The 24,338-nt window shown below is 36.3% G+C and overlaps 1 protein-coding gene across 8 annotated transcripts; it reads right to left on the bottom strand.

Moving 5' to 3' along the window:
* Positions 1–4,483: 4,483 nt before the first annotated feature.
* LOC140841322 (putative lysine-specific demethylase JMJ16) lies at positions 4,484–17,775 on the bottom strand. Of its 8 annotated transcripts, XR_012120135.1 has the most exons (7): positions 17,707–17,775; positions 16,574–16,645; positions 16,403–16,455; positions 16,031–16,292; positions 6,061–6,318; positions 5,758–5,974; positions 4,484–5,613 (listed from the first exon to the last, which is right to left on the bottom strand). XR_012120135.1 is itself a non-coding variant. In XM_073208631.1 (4 exons), the coding sequence occupies exons 2-4, from the start codon at positions 16,235–16,237 to the stop codon at positions 5,822–5,824; spliced, it is 618 nt and encodes a 205-aa protein (XP_073064732.1). In that variant the 5' UTR covers positions 16,238–16,480; positions 16,574–17,458; the 3' UTR covers positions 5,638–5,821. The 8 variants fall into 8 exon arrangements, 1 of the variants encoding a protein (XP_073064732.1); XR_012120134.1 differs by lacking the exon at positions 17,707–17,775 and having other exon boundaries at positions 16,403–16,469; positions 16,574–17,458; XR_012120131.1 differs by lacking the exon at positions 17,707–17,775 and having other exon boundaries at positions 16,403–16,480; positions 16,574–17,457.
* Positions 17,776–24,338: the final 6,563 nt, after the last annotated feature.

The following is a 24,338-nucleotide window of genomic DNA, read 5'->3' as shown; positions in this document are numbered from 1 at the left end:
TCCTTAACCTGAAGCAAGGAACTATGTCAATGACAGAATACATACGGCTGGAGTCCAATATGTACCGTATATTGCACAAGATGACATGAGTAACGGCGAACACTTCATGCGGGGACTTCGCTCTGAAATTAAAAGAGATATAAGGATGTCGAAAGTTGCTACTTACGGGGAGATAGTAGAAAGAGCACTTATGGCAGAACAAGATGAACATGACATTGACATAGACAGGCAACAACGAAGGCAATAGTACTTTCAAAAGAGCCAAGGAACAGGACAAGGCAAAAAGACCGATAGCAAAGGTGCTCGACCAGAGGAACCCCGTGGCAAGGGTCCCCCTCCACGTAAAGAACAAGACATGCCACCTTGTCCTAAATGTGGCAAACTCCATGGCGGGGAGTGTATGCAAGGTTCCAATGTTTTTTATCGTTGCAAAAAGCCAGGACATCTCGCCAAGAATTGTCCAGGGAGTTCTGAGAAAGTACAGGGACGCTTTTTCTCGATGACCAAATAGGAAGTGGATGCAGATACATCGATGATTACTGGTATGTTCTTGATTTCTGGTATCACTGCTATTTTTTTACTAGATTCAGGAGCCACGCATTCCTTTATTTCGGAATCATTTGTAAAGAGACTGGGCATTACAGCAAGTACAATAGAGACACAACTCGCCATAGCCTTACCTTCCGGGCAAGAATTACAGACAGATCAGATTGTGCGAGGATGTCCAATATACGACCAAGGTCATCAGATGTATGCTGAATTGATTGTTTTGAAAATAACCGATTTTGATGTGATATTGGGAATGGATTGGCTCTCGAAGTACAGAGTTACTATTGACTGTGGCATAAAGATGATCAAGTTTTCACCAGTAGGAGCTGAACCATTCACCGTAGCAAGTGCATGTATATCCTTACCTCTTCGGATAATCTCTTGTATGAAGGCTTGTAAATTACTACATAAGGGGTGTCAAGGATATTTAGCATCTGTGTTAACTAGTGATCCACCTGTTCGTGAATTAGAAGATACAGATGTTGTTTGTGAATTTCCAGAAGTATATCCTGATGATGTAACAGGCTTACCCCCAGATAGAGAGATCGAATTTGTAATTGATGTTGTGGCTGGAACTCATCCGATCTCAAAAGCTCCTTATCGATTAGCTCCTACAGAAATGAAAGAATTGAAAGAACAGTTACATGAGTTGCTTGATAAAGGGTTTATTAGACCGAGCTTTTCACCGTGGGGTGCACCTGTTTTGTTTGTGAAAAATAAAGACGGTACTCTTCGTTTGTGTATTGATTATCGGGAGTTGAACAAAGTGACGATTAAAAACAAATATGCACTCCCCAGAATTGATGATTTGTTTGATCAATTACAAGGAGCTGTCATCTTTTCGAAGATTGATTTACGATCAGGCTATCATCAACTAAAAGTGAAAGCAGATGATATCTCAAAGACTGCCTTCCGAACCAGGTACGGGCATTATGATTTTCTTGTAATGCCATTTGGACTAAAAAATGCACCAGCAGCTTTTATGGATTTAATAAATAGAATTTTCAAGCCATTTCTAAACAAGTTCGTGATTGTGTTTATAGATGTTATTCCCATCTACTCACGAACTGTAGAGGAGCATCGAGAACATTTGCAATTAGTTTTGCAGACTTTGAAGGATAAACATTTATATGCAAAATGGAAGAAATGTGAATTTTGGCTTGAACAAGTAGCATTCTTGGGTCATATCATTTCAAAAGAAGGCATATCAGTGGATCCAAGTAAGATTGAAGCTGTTAATAACTGGCTACGACCTACCACTGTTACCGAGGTACGTAGTTTTCTTGGGTTAGCTGGTTATTACCGTCGGTTTATAGCGGGATTTTCTAAGATAGCATTGCCTTTGACTGCTTTAACAAGAAAGAATGTGAAATTTGTATGGAACGAAGCATGTGATCACAGTTTCCAAGAATTAAAGGCAAAATTGACATCAACACTGGTCCTTGCTATTCCAGAAGGATCAGGAGATTTCGTTGTATATAGTGATGCTTCGAAACAAGGTTTAGGAGCAGTTTAATGCAGCACGGGAAGGTGATTGCTTATGCCTCAAGACAATTGAAAGAGTATGAAAAGAATTATCCCACACATGATTTAGAACTGACAGAAGTGGTATTTGCGTTGAAAATATGGCGCCATTATCTATATGGTGAACGGTGTGAAATTTACACGGACCACAAGAGTCTGAAATATTTATTCACGCAAAAAGAACTGAATATGAGACAACGACGCTGGTTGGAATTGGTGAAGGATTACGATTGTATTATTAATTATCATCCAGGTAAAGCCAATGTTATTGCGGATGCGTTAAGTCGAAAGTCCAGTTCTATTGCTGCAATGCAAATACAAGAACAAATTTTATGGGATTTACAGAACTCGAAGATTGATGTTATTCCAAAAGGGGCTGTAATCCAGTTATCATCCCTCATGATTCGACCAACTCTTGCAGACAGGATTAAGTTCGAACAAAACACAGAAAATGAATTACAACAATTGAGGCAGCGAGATGAAGAAAAAGGAAATTTGAACTTTGAATTGTAAGGGGAAGGAATATGGACATATCAAGGGAGATTGTGTGTGCCAAAGAAAGGAATGATCAGAACCGACATTCTTATTGATGCTCATGCTACTTCCTATTCGATCCATCCAAGAGGCACAAAAATGTAAAAGGATTTGTAACCATTATTTTGGTGGCCAGGTATGAAAAGGGACATTGCTCAATTTGTTGCACAATGTCTAACTTGTCAACAGGTCAAAACTGAACATCAAAGACCAGCAGGACTTCTGAAACCACTACCCATTCCTGAGTGGAAATGAGAACACATCACGATGGATTTCATCCTTGGTTTTCCAAGAACACAAAGAAGATTCAATGCTATATGGGTTATTGTGGATCGACTTACGAAATCAACTCACTTTCTTCCGGTGAAGACCACATACACAATGAATCAATATGCTGAAGAATACATCAAAGCTATAGTGAGGCTTCGTGGCATCCCAGTGTCCATTTTATCAGATAGGGATCCCAAATTTACATCTGCATTTTGGAAAAGCTTGCATCATGCTATGAGAACTCGATTGTCATTCAGCACAGCATTCCACACTCAAACTGATGGACAATCAGAACGAGTGAATCAGATCTTAAAAGATATGTTGAGGGCATGTACTAATGACTTCCCAGGTAGTTGGGACAGTAAACTACCGTTGGTTGAGTTTACATATAACAATAGCTATCAGTCAAGCATTGGAATGGCACTATATATTGCATTATATGGTAGAAAATGTCGATCTCCAGTACATTGGGATGAAATAGGAGAAAGGAAATTATTAGGCCCTGAATTGGTACAACAGACAGCTGAAATGGTAACCAAGATCAGAGAACGAATGCACACTGCACAGAGTCGACAGAAAAGTTATGCTGATGTGCAACGTCGTCGATTGGAATTTCAGGTTGGTGACCATGTATTTGTAAAGATATCACCATTGAAGGGCATTTTGCGTATTTGTAAGAAAGGGAAATTGAGTCCAAGATATATAGGTCCATTTGAAATCTTGGAAAAAATAGGAGACAGAGCCTACCAAGTTGCTTTACCACCGAACTTGTCAAATGTTCATAATGTTTTTCACGTTTCCTTGCTACGAAAGTATTTGGCCAATCCTTCTCACGTTCTTCATTATGAACCATTGGAGCTTGCATCGAATCTCTCATATGAAGAACGACTGGTCCAAATCCTTGATAGGAATTCAAAAGTGTTACGAGGCAAGAAAATACCTTTGGTGAAACTACTATGGCGCAACCATGCAATTGAAGAAGCAACTTGGGAGCGAGAAGACGAGATCCAACAGAGATATCCTGAACTATTTGGTACGTCAAATTTCGAGGACGAAATTCTTTGAAGAAGGGGAGAATTGTAATGCCCGGTTACTCGTACAAATGATAATAATGCGTTTATGTCGTTTATTATGTAGTTATTAGCTCATTAGATTTCACGTGATGATTGAGGTATCAACATTGAGATTGAACATGACTTTTATATTGTTCATGGTGTTTTGAGAATGAATATATGCCTAAATAGTTATAGTAAGAGGTGTAGGTAGAAGTAGTGTAATGAAAGTTGGTATAGGACGGCAGAAAATGAGACTAAATCGTGGTAGTTGTTACGGGTTTTAGCATAATGATTTGAATATTGATCCAAATTGTGTGAGACCTTAACCATTAGAAAGCTAAGATATAATGCTACAACTTTCACGTTTTGGGTTTTGTCCAAATCATTGTGGAAGACAAGCCAAAAGTGCCCCGAAGTGTGTCATGTATACCGTCATTCCCACACTGACACATGTTAGGAGAATGGGCATAACTTTTTACTCAGACCTTCAAATGACCTGAAACCAGTTGGAGAATCAAGCCTTGCAATGAAGGGTTCAAAATTCATCACCCAGGTAATTCCAATTTATATTATCTATGTATCCCAGTTTTTAAGTTCTGACAACCTAAATAAAACCAGTTCACAATTAGAAACCGAGACATGTTTCAAAACTTGACTCACGTGACTTAAAGATGTATACCAGACCTCCTACATATGAAAGAAAATACAAGTAAGGTGCTTCACAAGATTTCATCGTTATCAGTGACATGTACCTTAAGTGCTTTTGTTAGCTTCACGAGATTTCATCGTTAGCAGAATCATCATATCAAAGACATACCTTAAGTGCTTTTGTTAAGAGCCCGTCCTTCCCGCAAACACTTTTCCACAGTTGATTACCCACAGAATTATTTCTTATTGCTAAGGTTTCCCACTGTGCAGTCACAGCTTCTATGGCAGCTCCAATCAACAGTCGATCATAAGAAATTGAACTCTTTCGACAGAAATCAGTATACTGTTCTACTGTGTTCAAGCCATGAGGTAACCAGTCGAAAGGAGCAAAACAGACTGATTCTGAACTGTTGAAGCCACAATCAAATTCTGTATGATATGCTCCAGGAAATATGAGTATAAACTCATGTGGGTTCTGCACACAACGGTACACAGGTATTCCCTCAGATTTTGGCATCGAGGGGGAAAGCTGATATGCCTGTACAAACAAAGAAAAGTCATGCACCAGGTAAACCAAAAAATATTGGACTTCACCTAAGTGGTCGTGAATGAAGTAACCTCAGCAGAAACGTGAACTACAGTCGGTAAGGGAGTGTTGAACTGGAAAAAAGGAATTTTTTATATCAACCAAATGAATGTCATAAGCTCCAATATTTCAATTCCTAACATGACAAAATGTGTGATACCCATAGACGCAGAGAACAGTCCATTCACTGATTCACAGCGAAATTACCAAGTGAATTCCATAGCATAATAATCTCCATTGATAAAAGAATATTGTACCATAACTCCAAAAAATTGAGCAATGTTGATAAAATAATAATGTTACTCACAAGTTTGTGAATTGAAGGATGTTCTGACAATTCCGGACACAGTTTTTTCGCAACTTCGACATACTTGCAGCACTGTACCATACTTTAGGGTCGCCCAAGTGCAAGTAACATAGAGAATAGAGATGGTGGTCCTCATTTCTCTATTTCCGACAGGAAAACAGGTTAAATCATGACAATAGAACTAACACTGTGGTTTAAGGAAAAGAGACAGCAAAACCAATCTGAAAAGGACAAACACCACATAATGGTTTCAGAAAGGATGTTGAGAGTAATCTAAGTCTTACCCAACACTGTGATGTAAAGCACATTCCAACGAACAGCTGAGGAACTAAAATGGCAGAGGTACTATCACATCCGAATGGAAGCAGAGAGCTTTGGGACATTATGCAAGTTCCAGGCTGATTCCGCATATTCAGAATGTTCAACTTTATTTTCTAAACAGCTTTTTATGGGAAATCCACTCCCCAAGGCTCGACTTTCCATATCAGTACCATAAAGCACCTTTACAAATTGAAGTCACATTTTGAAGCAAGCTGATGGTAATAATTTATTTACATTGGTTAAATATGACACTTTCGGTGAGATACCTCAATTTTCTCACTGGGATTCTCAATGATTCGCCAATATTCACCCTCCAATCTAGCAATTAATGGTCCCTGATTTTTATGGCCAGCATTCAAGTTTACATCCGAATCTGTAACCTCGTCGTTCTTGCAAAAGTACTGATTCTTGAAATCATCAGCATACTTCTTAAAGCTTTGCAAGGTGTGTTCTGGCTCAGATTCAAAATCAGATCTGACAGCAACGCAGTTTGCTTGCTTGAGCTCAGCCCTTCCATTAAGAGACTCATGTGTTGGATCTCGGTTTTCTACGTGTCCAAACGCAGCGTAAGTTTAAAATTTTTATTTTATTTTGAAAACAAAATAATATTTGGACACTCGTATGGTTTTCATAATCAAACATAGGGCGTTAGAATTTTATATCTTTGGTGAATAATTCACACGGCTCCTACTATTCCGGGGTTAGCGGAGATAGCTCTTGTAGTAAATCCCTACGAACGTACTTCAAATCTCCTAATCCGGTCCACGACTGGAATATTTATTCCTCTTCTAAATTTCACTAAAAATCTAGAAGATATTTCTCGTTGAGATGGAACACAAAAACCGGCACAACCTCAAAAAGGAGTGGCCAAATTTTTCTTGCCCTTTTGAAAGAAATTTTCGAGAGAGGTAATTCTTGGAAGAGCCGAAAGGATTTTTTAAAAATATGAGAATTCCATTCTCATGATTTCATGCCATATCTTAAGGATAAGAAAAATACTTATTTTAATACAAATCCTTCATTTAACTTAATTAATCCAATTAATTAAGTAAATGAAATATTCTTATTTTAGGCCAATCGTGACTCTCGAATATTATGGCTTGAAATTATTGGAGGCTACCTTTTGTTTTTATTTATATATTAAAAATAAGATTTTTATTTATATATTAAAAATAAGAGTTTTTAACCTAAATTCCATAATTATGGATTTAGGTTCCTTAATTAAATCTAATGGGCTTTGTTAATTAAATGGACTAGTCAAACTACTTTAATTAATTATATTAAAGTCCATTAAGAACTTTAATCATTTAATAGGTTGAACTTATACTCCTACAAGCTCATTAAACATATCTCCCATCATATTTAATTTAATATTAAATAATATCAACTATTGAGTTTAATAAATTTAATACATTATAAATTCAGCATTTGAATTTATTATTATATATTCAACTCCTTGAATTTTATCACCTCCATAATTTAATATTTAATACACCCAACTTTTGAGTTTAATAAATTAAATTATCAAATTTTATAAATTCAACTCCTTGAATTTATTCTCTCCAAATTTCATAAATTCAACTTCTTGAATTTACTATCTCATAAATTCAACTCCTTGAATTTATTTTCTCAAAATTTAATTATTATAAATTCAACTCTTTGAATTTACCATATCATAGTATAAATTCAACTCCGAATTTATTCTCTCAATGTTTTATATAAATTCAACTCCTTGAATCTATTATCTCAACGGGGACAAAATAATCCAGTACTTGTGTGACCCTCAATGGTTCAGGGATACAGCTAGCCGTGGGTTCACAATTCTTTGTGATTCAGGACATAATCTTTTATTCGGGCTTACCCTAGTTAGCCCCATTCTTTTCATCAACACCTTGATCAAGAATGTCAGAACTCATTTCTGAGTGCACCCATCGGATCATGGTAAGAGCGTCTAGTAGCATCGCCCCATGATCCCCTAGGTATCACTGATAGTGCCTGCAAGAACCAGTAGATTATGATTAAAGTACAGTACGGTCCCTTCATCTCATATATCCCGATCGAATCTGCAACCATTGGTTCATCGAGGGTTGCATATTAATTCGATAACTATGTGATAACTATAATAGTGGATCGCGTGTACTATTGGAGAACTCTTTCTCCAACGTACATCTCATACTCTGGCCAGAGATTCCATGCACTATTATTACATCAGATCACATAGGATATTCACACCCGTAGGTGAGCGGTGAATCCCCGACTACAATGCACTGGCTCCTATATGTGTCGCAACTGTACCCAACTTCGCCACCTGATGACTCTCTTGGAGCCGGTAAACGAGTCAAAGCACAGCCCTAGCATATAGAGCCTCAGTGTTGTCCCGGGTCGTAAGGACTAATGTTGTACAATCATAACCACAGACTTATCCTCTCGATGAATGATAACCACTTCGAAAGTCCGAGGGAGGGTTGTTCGGTATAATCATCATATGACTACCCATCTGTATTTTTGGACATCTCCATGCCCTTACCAAGAAACGCAGTACACAACATCACAGATGCTAGTCTCGAGCTCAAGCGACCTTTATCCATGTTTTAGGCGGCTGAATCGACTAGGAACGAATTTAGAATATACAGTGTTTACAAATGAGTTTCAACATCGAATTACGATTCATTTGTATTAAAGCATAATCAAGGACTTTATTTATGCTGATTGCATGGGTATACAGATAAAGTATAACAAGACCATAAAAAGTTAAATTATATTAAAATAAACATTGTTTATTTCACTTGAGTCAATAAATTCACTAGCCAACCGTTGGCTTGCAGGGCATCTACTCTAACAATCTCCCACTTGCCCTAGACCCAACTACCTTTAATCCCATTGCTTCGCGATGCTTTTCAAACAATGATCCTGGCAAGGGCTTTGTAAGTGGATCAGCAATATTATCTGCAGAGGGAACTCTTTCAACTGATATGTCTCCTTTTCCCACTATCTCCCGTATGATGTGGAACTTCCTCAATACATGTTTTGATCGCTGATGAGACCTTGATTCCTTTACTTGCGCAACGACACCAGTGTTGTTCCAGTACAACGGGACTGGATCAACTCCATTAGGAATAATGCCCAACTCTTGGACAAAATTCCTCATCCAAACTACCTCTTTGGCTGCATCAGATGCAACCTGGCATTCAGCTCCAGTGGTGGAATCCGCAACGGTGTCTTGCTTGGAACCTTTCCAAGAGACAGCCGCACCATATAGCATGAATACAAAATCAGAGGTCGATTTCGAATCATCTACGTCACATTGAAAGCTATAATCCGTGTAGTCTTCCCATTTCAATTCTCCACCCCCATAGACAATGAACAAGTTCTTAGTCCTTCTCAAGTACTTAAGAATATCTTTCACGGCCTTCCAATACATTGGACCAGGGTTTGCCTGATATCTGCTTGTAACACTAAAAGCGTAAGCAACATCAGGACGTGTCTATATCACACCATACATGATACTATCAATGGCTGACGCATATGGAATACGTGTCATCATCTCGATCTCTTCATCAGTTTTGGGACACAAAGCTTTAGATAGGGGAATACCATGACACATTGGTAAGTATCCTCTCTTGGACTCGTCCATAGATAAAATCGATATAGGTGGCTTGGGTGAGTCCGAGCATCCTCTTTGATCTATCTCTATAGATTTGTATTCCCAATACGTAGGATGCTTCACCCATGTCTTTCATGGAGAATTTACAGGCCAACCATACTTTAGTTGATTGCAATAATCCTACATCATTCCCAATGAGCAGATATCATCAACATAAAGTATTAGGAATGTCACTACACTCCCACCAACCTTCTTGTACACGCACGGTTCCTCAGGATTCTTAGCAAAACCAAACTCTTTGATAGTGCTATCAAATATGAGGTTCCAACTCCTTGACGCCTGCTTGAGACCATATATTAATCTCTGAAGTTTGCATACCTTATGCTCACTTTCTACTGATGTGTATCCCTCAGGTTGAGACATATAAATTTCCTCTTTGATGTCTCCATTGAGGAATGCAGTCTTTACATCCATTTGCCATATCTCATAGTCATACCATGATGCTATGGCTAGTAGTAATCTATTGGACTTAAACATAGCAACTGGTGAAAAAGTTTCCTCGTAGTCAACTCCTTGCCTTTGAGTATAATCTTTTGCAACCAGCCTTGCTTTGAAGGTCACTACCTTCCCATTCGCCCCAAGCTTTCTTTTGTAGATCCATTTGCACCCTATAGGAATGATTCCCTCAGGTTGATCCACCAATGTCCAGACTTGGTTGGAATACATAGAGTCCATTTTTGACTGCATGGCTTCAAGCCATTTGGTTGAATCAGTATCAGATATTGCTTCCTTAAAGTTCATTGGATCATATCCAACACAAGACTCATCATGGTCTTGTTCATGAAGAAGCATATATCTTGCAGGTGGTCTAATAACCCTATCAGACCTTCTAAGAGCTTGTACTTCAACTACAGGTTGTTGGAGATTAGGTTCAACTACTATAGTTGAGGGAGTATCTTGAATTTATCAAGTTCTATCATCTTGTATTTTTCCATCTAATAGAAATTCCCTTTCATAAAGGTGGCATTTCTTGAAACAAACAATTTTGCTTCATTAGGAAGATAGAAATAATATCCAACAGAATTCTTTGGATATCCTACAAAGTAGCACAAAATGAATCTACTATCCAATTTGTCTCCCACAATCTGCTTCACGTAAGCAAGATATCTCCATATTCTCATATAAGAATATTTGGGAGTTTTTCCCATCCATATCTCTTATGGTGTTTTATCCACTGCTTTAGTATAGACATTATTCAACAACATTGCCGCAGTTTCAAGCGCAAAGCCCCAAAACGATGTAGGCAATTCAGTGAATCTCATCATTGATCGAAACATGTCCAACAAGGTTCGCTTACAATGTTCAGAAACACATGCAATTGTGGTGTTGCTGGTGGAGTCCACTGTAAGAGAATCACATTCTCTTTTAGATAACCCAAAAATTCAGAACTCAAGTATTCTCTACTTCGATCAGATCGAAATGCTTTAATACTTCTTTCTAGCTGGTTTTCTACTTCAGATCTGAATTCTTTGAACCTTTCAAATGCTTCAGATTTGTATTTCATCATATAAACACATCAATACCTCGAATGGTCATCAATAAAGATAATGAAGTAGGATTGCCCATATTTTGTGCTAACGCTTAGCGGGCCACAAACGTCTGTGTGGATCAAATCCAATAGACCATATGCACGTTCCACGTTTCCATTGAATGGAGTCTTAGTCATTTTTCCTTTTAGACAGGATTTACAAGAAGGTAGAGAATTTATGTCTGACGAGTCAAACATGCTTTCTCCCACTAGCTTGTGCATCCTTCTTTGGGAAATATGACCTAGTCTAGCGTGCATATTTGTGTGGGATTTGGATCATCTAAATTTCTTTTGGTTTTTGTTGAAATAATGTTTACTTGGACATTCACTTATCATTTCCAGAACATTTCTGGCACATATAATTTCTTATGTCCGGACTTCTTGTAGTGAAATAAATATGTTCTAACTTATCGGGCTTTGTAGGCCTTTTAAGTGTCTTTCAGAGTTTGCCTCTTATTGGGATTGTTTTTCTTGTGAGGAGCGGAACATTTCTTTCCCTTACCTTGTGGGCTATTTTTCGTCTGACGAGAGGCCCATTAGAAAAACAAAATTCCCTGCTTTATGGTGATCTCATAAGTTATAAGCGTATTGACTAGCTCTTCAAGGCTATCATCTATCTTATTCAAATTGAAGTTCACCATAACCCCGTCAAATGAGGATGAGAAAGACAACAAATTGATGTTATCTAGTAACTCATTAGGAATCACATATTCCATGCCCATCACATTCATAATAAGCCCAGTCTTATGTACACCATGCTCATGGGCCAAAGCCCTATCTTGCATGCGTGTAGTCATGAGCTCCTTGAAAGTGGTGTGCATAGTTTCATGCACCATGCAACTCTTGCACGTGCATTCGAATGTCAGCAGCATTCAAAATATCCTCAAACTGTCTCTACAGTTCATTTGACATAAAAGAGAGCATGTTACACTTTATCTTGCATACTATGGTCCTACCATCTTGCATGCTTTTTCAGTTCAACATGGACTGACATTAGTGTGTATGCCATTTTCTCTGAATTCTAAACAATTTTCCGAACCAGTCTTGAAAATTAGATTCGATTAGCTTGTTAATAACAGAAATGTATTACGTGACGAAATCAAAAATGTACTGATATGGAAACAGAATAATTGTTGCAGATTATTTTAAAATAATTTTAAGATATAAAATATGGATTTTTAATTTATAAATCTCCCTCCCACTATTTTGACATTTCCACCACCCTCTGATAAAAAAGGGAAATCGTATTTCCTTAGTGGGCATGTAGAGTCCAATTAGCCAATTATAATCCGGAATAATATCAGCCAATTATAATTTCTAAAAGGTAGAATCCAATTGCATCCCTATGCAACCTTCCGCGTGTTTTGCCTCACGTTTAATAAGAACCCAATAATATAACGTCGTTTATTTTCACGTGTCAAACCAACCCATCAATATTGAATTGTAGTAGGATCGCCATGAGTTCCCCCAATAATATGAGCCGAAGTCATGGGAGTTCCACTCAATTCACATCATATGTCCGGTGGAAGTCACAGCTTTCCGGCGTACAGGCCTCCTCAATAATATGAGCCAGACACTGTCCGCAGGTAGCGATCAACATGCAACCACGGTTGATGGAAGGCAAGGAAAAATTAAACTCCTTTAATTTTTACTTTTTCGGTTTGATATAAATTTTGAATCTTATTCAAAATGAGGGATTTTAATTTTAAAATTGTCTCATCATTTTAATTTAAAAATCGCGTGCCACGAGTTTGTATGTTTGCCGGATTCATGCAACTATATTATCTAATAATATACATACATGCATACTACTATATATCGCATATATCATAATATAACATTCAACAATAAATAAGGATGATCGATCGCCAATACTATTCGATCCATGTGAGCCATACATGGATCCAGGTCCAAACCTAGGTGAATGCAGGGATGCAAATGCAACTTATTACAAAAGCTTCCAATATTTTACATGTCTTCATCTTGATCATCGGGCCCACCATCTTCCAATCTTGATCTCCCACTATTTCTAATTATTACATTTGAATAGCCATGACACATAACGGATACATCTCATGGGGGTGGGAATGGGCCATAAACCAGGCCCACTTTAATAATATCATATATTATAAAAATGAATAAAAACAGTAAAATATCCTAACATACACCTAACACATTGGTCAAGGCTCTCGATCATCCTTCATGCATTTAATATCAAATATTAACATCAATTTAATTAAACAATTTAATTAATTGATAAATCATATATCTAATAATTTATCGCTAACCACCACAATTATCAAAGAATTTAATAAATTAAATAAATTCTATATTTAATTTCCAATTAAATCAATAATAATTGATTTCTTGTAAAACTCATTTTTACTATAAATAATTAAAATCATATTCTAATTATTTATTTTACAAGAAAATTATTAATTTTCCAAAATAAAAATTGAACCAATTTTCAAAAAAAATCAATTTTGCCCAAAATTTTGAAAAATCAGAAAACTGCACCCTGGGCCGCGCACGGCGTGCGGAGCGCGCAGCGCTGCGCGCGTACGCTGCGCGGCGCTAAGCCTCTGCGCGTCTCTGCGCGCAGCCCTGGGCGCGATCTGCCCGGAACTGTTCCGGGCAGATCCGAAAAATAATTTTTCGTGGTGCTACAATTTTCTGAAAAATTTTCTTGTGTGGTTAAACAAATTATTCAATATATCAAAACCATACGATTTAGAAAAAACCTGGCTCTCATACCACTGTTAGAACTCGGTTTTCTACGTGCCCAAACGCAGCGGAAGTTTAAAATTTTTATTTTATTTTGAAAACAAAATAATATTTGGACACTCGTATGGTTTTCATAATCAAACATAGGGCGTTAGAATTTTATACCTTTGGTGAACGATTCACACGGCTCCAACTATTCCGGGTTAGCGGAGATAGCTCTGTTGTAAATCTCTACGAACGTACTTCAAATCTCCTAATCCGGTCCACGACTGGAATATTTATTCCTCTTCTAAATTACACTAGAAATCTAGAAAATATTTTTCGTTGAGATGGAACACAAAAACCGGCACAACCTCAAAAAGGAGTGGCCAAATTTTTCTTGCCCTTTTGAAAGCAATTTTCGAGAGAGGTAATTCTTAGAAGAGCCGAAAGGATTTTTTAAAAATATGAGAATTCCATTCTCATGATTTCATGCCATATCTTAAGGATAAGAAAAATACTTATTTTAATACAAATCCTTCATTTAACTTAATTGATCCAATTAATTAAGTAAATGAAATATTCTTATTTTAGGCCAATCGTGACTCTCGAATATTATGGCTTGAAATTATTGGAGGCTACCTTTTGTTTTTATTTATATATTAAAAATAAGAGTTTTTAACCTAAATTCCATAATTATGGATTTAGGTTCCTTAATTAAATCTAATGTGCTTTGTTAATTAAATGGACTAGTCAAACTACTTTAATTAATTATATTAAAGTCCATTAAGAACTTTAATCATTTAATATGATGGACTTATACTCCTACAAGCTCATTAAACATATCTCCCATCATATTTAATTTAATATTAATAATACTCAACTATTGAGTTTAATAAATTTAATACATTATAAATTCAGCATTTGAATTTATTATTATAAATTCAACTCCTTGAATTTTATCACCTCCATAATTTAATATTTAATACACCCAACTTTTGAGTTTAATAAATTAAATTATCAAATTTTATAAATTCAACTCCTTGAATTTATTCTCTCCAAATTTCATAAATTCAACTTCTTGAATTTACTATCTCATAAATTCAACTCCTTGAATTTATTTTCTCGAAATTTAATTATTATAAATTCAACTCTTTGAATTTACCATATCATAGTATAAATTCAGCTCCTTGAATTTATTCTCTCAATGTTTTATATAAATTCAACTCCTTGAATTTATTATCTCAACGGGGACAAAATAATCCAGTACTTGTGAGACCCTCAATGGTTCAGGGATACAGCTAGCCGTGGGTTCACAATTCTTTGTGATTCAAGGACATAATCTTTTATTCGGGCTTACCCTAGTTAGCCCGATTCTTTTCATCAACACCTTGATCAAGAATGTCATAACTCATTTTTGATTGCACCCATCGGATCATGGTAAGAGCGTCTAGTAGCATCGTCCCATGATCCTCTAGGTATCACTGATAGTGCCTTGCAAGAACAAGTAGATTATGATTAACGTACAGTACGGTCCCTTCATCTCATATATCCCGATCGAATCTACAACCATTGGTTCATCGAGGGTTGCATATTAATTCGATAACTATGTGATAACTATAATAGTGGCATCGCGTGTACTATTGGAGAACTCCTTCTCCAACGTACATCTCATACTCTGGCCAGAGATTCCATGCACTATTATTACATCAGATCACATAGGATATCCACACCCGTAGGTGAGCGGTGAATCCCCGACTACAATGCAATGGCTCCTATATGTGTCGCAACTGTACCCAACCTCGCCACCTGATGACTCTCCTGGAGCCGGTAAACGAGTCAAAGCACAGCCCTAGCATATAGAGCCTCAGTGTTGTCCCGGGTCGTAAGGACTAATGGTGTACAATCATAACCACGGACTTATCCTCTCGATGAATGATAACCACTTGGAAAGTCCGAGGGAGGGTTGTTCGGTATAATCATCATATGACTACCCATCTGTATGTTTGGACATCTCCATGCCCTTACCAAGAAATGCAGTACACAACATCACAGATGCTAGTCTCGAGCTCAAGCGACCTTTATCCATGTTTTAGGCTGCTGAATCGACTAGGAACGAATTTAGAATATACAGTGTTTACAAATGAGTTTCAACATCGAATTACGATTCATTTGTATTAAAGCATAATCAAGGACTTTATCTATGCTGATTTCATAGGTATACAGATAAAGTATAACAAGACCATAAAAAGTTAAATTATATTAAAATAAAGATTGTTTATTTAACTTGAGTCAATAAATTCTCTAGCCAACCGTTGGCTTGCAGGGCATCTACTCTAACATCATGCTCCGCTCTTACTGAAACTTTTGGCCTTTTATCTTCCAATTTCTTCGTAGTTCTGGATAGTTTTCTCTTTACATAGAAAGTTTTAAGCCCATCAATCTTCTGAATACGAGTATTGAAAGTTAATTTTTTCCATGTCAGGATATCTTCAAGAAGGCATGGATGGTCGCAAAGAAGAAGGAGAAACAATGCGGCATATTCCATACTTCTCGGCTCTTACGCGTATTTTGGAAATATATTTCATAGGGTCCTTGAACTCCTTGTATAAGGTCATACGGATATGCAACAGCACTAGTTAAATCATTTCTACATAATAATACAAAATTGTAATGACAAAAAGCTTCAGGATATATCTAATGTGTAGAATACCTCTTCGGTCGGATGGAATACAGGAGCATCGTCAAGCACAGGCAAGCATGACTCTTTGGGATGCCACCTAGCAGTGACCTATCAGAATCTTTTTAAGAAAGTCCATATACAGAAAATCGATGCCATAAAAAAATTAATTCTGAAAATAAGTAAATAAGGAACTGAACCAACCTTTACACAATCATGACAACTTGCACATCCCCGGAACACTCCTTTTGGAAGTCTAGCTCTCAATGAGTGATCCTGGGAAGGAAAGCTTCAATAGCAGTCATCCGTCAGAGGAAATTATCTAACATGGTCTAAACTCCACCCATAAAAACGCGCACGCACACACAAATACACAAAAAAGTAAAAAACAGACAACAATAAATGATGGAGTGGCTAAATGTGTTTCTGTTAATCCATGACTACTAGATGGTAAACATTCTCCATAAGTCAATTCCACGTAGGTCGCAAACAATGGGATAAATCAAAACCAGAATTAGCTAGACCACGAGTACTCGCGAATGATTATAAAATTACATCAAACTACTCAGTAAAGAGTAATTTGAGATTAACAAACATTAACAAGCTAAATTCAACAACAGATATTAATATCAACCCCATAATAGAATCCACCATGCTAGTAATACATTCAATGTCTAACTAATCACATAACTTGTCTACAAGTTTATCGAACACTGCTCGTTATATCATGGCCATGCTAAAGGTACATCCTTTATTTTATCTTTTAACGACTTTCTGAGCATGTTTTGGAGTTCCAGCATGAAACCAAGAAGTTTCCAAGACTGTCATGTTGTGACTTAGTGTCATACACATGAACTACTAGTTTTCTGAGTGCCCCAACATCTTAACTAATAGCAGATACCAAAGCCAAAACAGTTATATCACCTAGCTGGCAAATAGCCAGTCCATGCAAAAGGAGCATATCCAAAATCAAGATTAATATACTGATTACAAATTTCATTGCGAGAAAATCCTCAGAAGTTATTTCCTTTATTCTCCAAATGAAACTAAAGCTTTTCTCCACTTGAAAAATCAAGAACAAACCATTGATCTTATTAGTTTCTTAAGATTTTTCTGAGATTATGTTCAGATTTCCTCCATACTAAACTGATTCCCCGATGTTTTACATGGTTCAATTACTTGGTTCACCATCTAACTTGGCAAACCAATTTAGTGAGCTCATGCCTAAATATTTAAAAGAAAAACCAAATGCCGCACATGGAAAGTAAAGAAAGAACTATACAGGTGCAAATTCAAAGAAAGGGTTCGTAAAAATAATATCCGAAAGATGAGAAGACCGTGTCAACTTCAGTCTCTTCAAGGTTATCATTTTGCAAAGCACAATCAAATCAATCTTTGAGGAACCAGTGCGCAGAAGCAGAATGGGTGGCGCCCGAGCGGTAGGATTTTACCGCCCGAGCGCCCCTGCACGAAAGATCTTGGTTTCGGACAGAAAGTGCCGTGCTCGAGCGGTAATTTATGACCGCCCGAGCGCCGCCCAGTATAAAATAGGATAAGTTTCGAATTTCTGAACCATTTCTTCAGTTACTTTCCTCTCCTTAGCAGCAAGAACTCGAGGGAAACACAAGAAATTTTCCTCCAAGTGCTTTCTTCTTCATTTCCTTCATTGTTTTGAAGTGAGAACTTGGTTCTCCATCACAAGAGCATCATAGAGGTGTAAGTTTTCTTCTCTTCTAGTTGTTCTACATGTAGAGGAATGACTTTCATCTAGTTTCTACATTAGTGACTGAATTATTGGTATATTTGACAGTATAGGAGTGAGAAACACCGTCTCAAACCAGTGTTCTTAAGCTTGGACTGTAAGTTGGCATGGTCTTGAAGTAATACATGAGTAATATTATGATTTCAAATGCTTCCCATTGATTATTGCTATATGTACATTGTTAGTATGTTTATTGATGAAAGCATAGCACCATATTCCATTGTTATGTACTAAATATGAAATGGAACTCATGAATATTGATGATGGGTGCTATGTCATGAACAAGAACATGAACATGAAAAGAAAATGATTGATTTTATATGATATAGAGCTTGTTGACATCATGGGTGGTTTTAAGTCCACCAAACCTATTGGCCAATATATGTTCATGGGGCGTGGGGTTGCCAAAGGTTGCTCCCTGACGTCCAACACAGTAGTAGCTATATAATAAAGCAAGCACAGTAGTACATGTCAACTAATGAGGCTCAAGTACAAAAATGAACATGAATATATGCGATGATATGACATGGTTTAAAGTTTCATTGTTGTCACGACTTGATATGTATGTTCCTTCGATACATATTGATACGTATAAGTGCCAACTTATTGAATTTAATAAACTCACGTAGCTCATGTATTACAGGACCAGGTAGTGAAGATGCGTAGGATGCCGGTTCGCCAATGGATGCTTGTGACGTGCCTCACCTCGACAAGAACCGGGACTTATTATTGTATAGCTTCCGCATATGTATTATAATGAGCGAAATGGTAGGGTTTGAAACAGGTATCATATTATGTTTATGATGATACATAGTATGCATGTATATGAGAATATGGACAATATGGTGCATCGTTGTATATGAAAATATAGTTGATATTGTTGTATATATGGTATTGCTTGAGGTTTGGTTTAAACAAAATGTATGGACATCATGCCAAAAATTTTATAAACTATCAAAGTGATGCCTCTTGTTTGATTTGCTTCACAATATAGTTATATCATTCAAACCTTATTTTAATTATGGTAATTATGCTAAGTATAGAGTAAGGGTGTGACACTGATACTAGGAATCTTCTCAATCAATAACAATCAGTTTAACTGAATACAGTTGCGGAAATAAACTGACTGAAAGATAGAATAAATAATTGGTAGAGTAACATGAAGATTATGGATTCTCGTAGATTGAATAACTCCTACGTCACCTCTTCTATCACAAGGATATGATATGCACTAAAAGACTTTGATCAATACAAAAACTTGTACAGATCCACTTCAGTTTGGACTTAACACTGCCAAAACTGAAACTCTTAGTTTACTAACTTTCTCACAATTCTCAAATGGACTTAGCACAACTGATCTAGTTAAGATCAAATAAATAATACAATGATTTGTGCTAGTAAGCTCAAAAGGTAGCCTCAAATGCTACAGATAAACCGAATAAGAGTGTGCTTTTGATTCTTGAGTGAGAACTATAATTTTAGCAATATAACGGCAAGCTTGAGAATAGATAAATCACTTAGTTGTTTTAGAGTTGTTTCTTTACTGCTCTCCTCACTTATTTATAGACATCTCTTCAACGGTAATATTAAATAATATTTGAATCTTTATATCCGTTGATTGCCATGTCAATATTTTTCTAACATTCGTACACTGTAAACTCTGAAATGCGGCGTTCCACTACGAGTGGCAGTATGCTTTGTACTGTTGTCGGTTGAATGTCCTTTTCAACTGATGACGTGTACAGCTGAGTGATCATCTGATATGAAGAAGCTGGTAAGCATTCAACTGAACATATCAACTGATCAGTTTCCAACTGATTAGTCAGTTGACTCTGTAAATTCAATTCGGCTGGTTTCAGTTGCCTTTAATAAACTGCGCATTTAATCTTTAGTTAGGCAACTCTCAGTTCGTGATCAGTTAGTCCAACAAATTAATCTCTTAGTTTGTCAAACCACCGAAATTAAGTTTCCAACAATTTTCCCTTTTTTGGTGTTTGACAAAACTTGTAAAGTATGACCTGATCAACTGAACTTAAAAAAATAATCTTCGATTTCATTGTAGATAAAATAACTCTTCTAATGTACATATTCAGTACAAAGAATGTAGTAAGTATCTAATCCTATATACAGATTCGTACAAAGAATAAAGAATAAAGAATCTTCAAATCTTCAAGTCTTCAACCAATAAACTCAAATCAGTTGATCTTCATAAATTCTTCTTCTTTCCTTTGTCTTCTTCTGTCTCAATAATAATTTTCCCTTTTTTGTCAAGCACATCCACTTTCCTTGTTAATACGTGGACATCTGCTGCAATATCTGATACAACATTCATCATAATGTTCTGCAGCAAGTCAATCCTTTTAGTGACTTTTTCTTCAAGAAAGTCAAATCGCCTGCCGACTAATGCTTGAGTTTGGAAGTGGGATTCAGTCGACAGTCTATATTTCTTGATTTCTTTAGTCTGGAGATAGAGAGCAGTCGCACTCTTGTTAAGTTGATTCAATCTATCCGTTGTAAACTAATAGTTCGAGTTGAGCTGGGATCTGGTTTGCCATTTGATTGAGGAAAATCTGCGAAAAAGAGTATGATGTGGATAGAATTTTTCTTTGAATGCTTGAATGTGCACGTAAGAAGAAAAATTGAATTGAAGTGGGTATAGTACTAATGTAGATGACTGTTCAAATTATTGGACACGTGTCAGTCCAGGAATTTGAATAGAACACGTGTGTACGTGTGGTAAAAGCATGTGTAAAATATTAATGGATTATGTGGGTCCACGTTCCAAAATACTATTCAATGAAAGACATCATTTAATGCTTAGACAAACAGTCACATCATTTAATATAAAATATTAATCGAATTATCAGTTAACATATTTGAAAAGATCAGTTAGATCAGCAGCTGAATGACCAGTTGAGAACTCATTCGGTTCAGTTGAAGACCAACTGACTATTGTCTTCTCAGTTAACTTTTCGAATAGACAATCCCACTTAATAAATGCATATAATTTAGAGAAATGGTAAGAAAAACTCAGTCTGTGGGAGTCAAAATAAGGTTCAGTTGACTTGAGTCTCTTCATTTTCTTCAATATTAAATGAGGCATGTTTATAAGTAAAATGAAAACAATGTTAGATAATAACAGTTCAATATGTCGAGTGTGTCTGGTTTGTCTAGTGAGTCTGATTCGATCATCTCAGATGCATGCAGCAGCAATCATCGCATATAGGCACAAAGAGCACGAGAACTGGGAGATGTGAAGAAAGACATAGAATAATTCGTCTGGTTGAAGGTGATGTCTTCTTGGAATAAATTCCACGATCTTCAATCTATACGGAGACACAGTTCTGTTCCCACTGCTCAACAAAGAGCTGTAGCAAGAAAATACTTCAGGCGTTTTAACGTTCTTCACTTTTCACAGCTTATCACTGATATAGTATTGTGGCATGTGATGCTGTGGAAAGAATGGAATCAGCTTGAGAAGTTCTCTAATTTTGAATTTGTCAGAGAAATTCATAGCCAAGAACTTGTAATTTGTTAAATGATTGGCAAGAAGCTGCAGGAAGAGCACTGAACAACGTTGTATGGTTTCCATTTATGCTTAATGAAATCATGTTTTGCATCATTGTTATCTCTTTACTTTCTGTAAAAATTTCACTTTCATCAGTTGATAAACAATTAACTAATTGAATACAATAACTGATATATTAATAACTGACATCAGTTAACAGACAATGAACGAACTGAATATCATCCATGATATATGACCAACTGACGTCAGTTGACACACATTTAAAGAACTGAACAAGTGAACTGATGAATGAGTAACTGACATCAGTTGATAAACATTTAAATAGATGACAAACTGAATGAACATCAACTGACAAAGAAACAATAAAAATGATTAAGATAAATCAATTAAACCAAGTATATTGCGAAAGTGAGAAAACTTAGTCTCTGCCAATGGCTTTGTGAAGAGGTCAGCAGCTTGTGCTCAGTTGACACATATTCCAGTCTGATAGCTTTCTTCAGAGCATGATCTCTGATGAAGTGATGTCTGACATCAATGTGATTGGTCCTTGAGTGAAGAACTGGATTATAAGTTATTGCAATCGTGTTCGTATTGTCACAAAATATGGGAGATTCTTTACCATCAACTCCATAATCTTTCAGTTGTTGCTGAATCCAGAGCAGTTGGGCACAGCAGCTTTTAGCAGCAAGGTATTCTGCTTCACTTGTGGAAGTAGCTATGGATGTTTGCTTCTTGCTGAACCAAGAGAACAGTCTGTCTCCTAGAAACTGACATGATCCACTGGTGCTTTTACGATCTAGCTTACATCCTGCATAATCTGCATATGAATATCCAACTAAATTGAAAGAAGAGTCTTTAGCGTACCATAATCTCACATTTTGAGTGCCTTTTAAATATTTTAAAATTCTTTTGGCAACAGTAAAATGTGATTGCTTAGGATTTGCTTGAAATCTAGCACACATGCAAACAGAAAACACAATATCAGGACGACTAACAGTTAGGTACAATAATGAACCTATTAAACCTCTGTAGAGTGACGTCTCAACTGATATCCCCCCTTGATCATTTTCCAATTTAACTGATGAACTCATGGGAGTGCTTGCAGCTGAACATGTTTCCATGCCAAATTTTTTGAGCAATTCCTTCGTGTATTTGGTCTGACTGATAAAGATACCAGTTTCCAGTTTTTTCACTTGCAAACCGAGGAAAAATGTCAGTTCACCCATCATACTCATCTCGAATTTTTCCTGCATTAACTTGGCAAACTTCTCACACAATTTGGGGTTAGTTGACCCAAATATAATATCATCAACATAAATTTGCACAAGTAAAATATGATAATTCTTAGAAAATTTGAACTGTAGAGCCCGTAAATCAGACTACGTATAAGCCATGCATAATTACTATTATTTAAATTAAAATGATTTTATGCATGATGATTTAAATTCTTTTCTTTAAAAATTTTTTAGTATTTTACGCAGTAGTTTAGTTTTATCTTTTCAGTTTAAGTGAGGTCGGACTGGAGTTGGAGTATGAAGATAAAATTTAATATTAAGAAAACATTATTAGAATTTATTTAAGATAAATAATAAGTTAATTTATGTAAAAGAATGTTTAAGGAATTATTTAAGTAATTTGAGATAAGTAGTAAATAAATTTTTTTAGGTTCAATAATTAATTTATTAATTCACTAAAATATTTAATGGGTAGATAAAATTTTAAAGATTTAAAATACAATATTTAAGCAATATTCTACCCCATTTTAAATAGCAAATTTTTGCCACCTCCCATTTAATATTTGAATTAAATTTGACAACTCATTTTCGTTGATATCTTTCCTTAATCATTTTCTTGACATAATAATCCCATTTATTTTTTATCACCAAAAAATTATTAAATAAGCAATATCTACCCTTATTGGATTCCTAAGAATCGGTCTTTCATCTCCCTCACTCCATCAAAATCCCATAATCTATTATATCTTTTCCTATCTAACAAACAACTAGGATAACAAGATTCATTTTGCCTTTCAAATCTCCCTTTTTATTTAGTAAACTTCCCTTCATTCCCTAGCCATTTCCTCCATCCATATTCTCGAAATTTCAGGGAAGAATAAGAAGAAAAATCGTGAGAAAGCAAGGGAGAAACAAGAGAGAAAAATAAGAAATAAAAGAAGAACACTGTGTCTCCGTCGCGCCGTGTCGTCGCACTAGTTTGTTTTCTTATTCATCAAAATTTCCAGGCATGTATATATGGTCTTTTCTCTTCAATCAAGTCATATAAACATTTTAAAACATTACATGATTTCGATTTTTATGGCAAAAACCGAAAATGGACAGCAAGTTTTATAAACATACTGAACAGATTTTTGGCCCTCCCACTTGTGCTTCACGTTTTTGTTGGTTTTGTGGTTTCAGGAGGTTGGCTCGATTCCAAGCACCCAAGGCTGCATCTAGACATGTACTAGGGCATGTTAAGGTCGTTTTAGTCCATTGGTACCAGCCCCTACACGCTGGAGGAATAGATTTGACAGCAACTCTTCTTATGGCAATTTATGAGTCTCGAATTTTTGTGTTGCTTGTCTAAGGCAAGTGTTCTGATCTTGGATGCCCTAGGGGATGTAGCCATGGTTAGAACCTCTCCTTGTCTTGTCTAGGACGTAACCAAGATGCCTTTTC

The sequence above is a fragment of the Primulina eburnea genome, chromosome 9, assembly GCF_022965805.1.
Source record: "Primulina eburnea isolate SZY01 chromosome 9, ASM2296580v1, whole genome shotgun sequence".
In the NCBI taxonomy this organism is placed as follows: domain Eukaryota; kingdom Viridiplantae; phylum Streptophyta; class Magnoliopsida; order Lamiales; family Gesneriaceae; genus Primulina; species Primulina eburnea.
This window is presented reverse-complemented; position numbering and strand designations above follow the sequence as displayed.

Bases quoted from the DNA above. Each gene is read 5' to 3' on its own strand.
- LOC140841322 (XM_073208631.1), bottom strand. From the start codon at position 16,237: ATGGAATATGCCGCATTGTTTCTCCTTCTTCTTTGCGACCATCCATGC. The intron at 6,319-16,030 runs GTTAGAGTAGAT...CCAACACATGAG, and splicing joins CAGTAAGAGCGGAGCATGAT to TCTCTTAATGGAAGGGCTGA. The intron at 5,975-6,060 runs GTATCTCACCGA...CAATTTGTAAAG, and splicing joins ATCCCAGTGAGAAAATTGAG to GTGCTTTATGGTACTGATAT.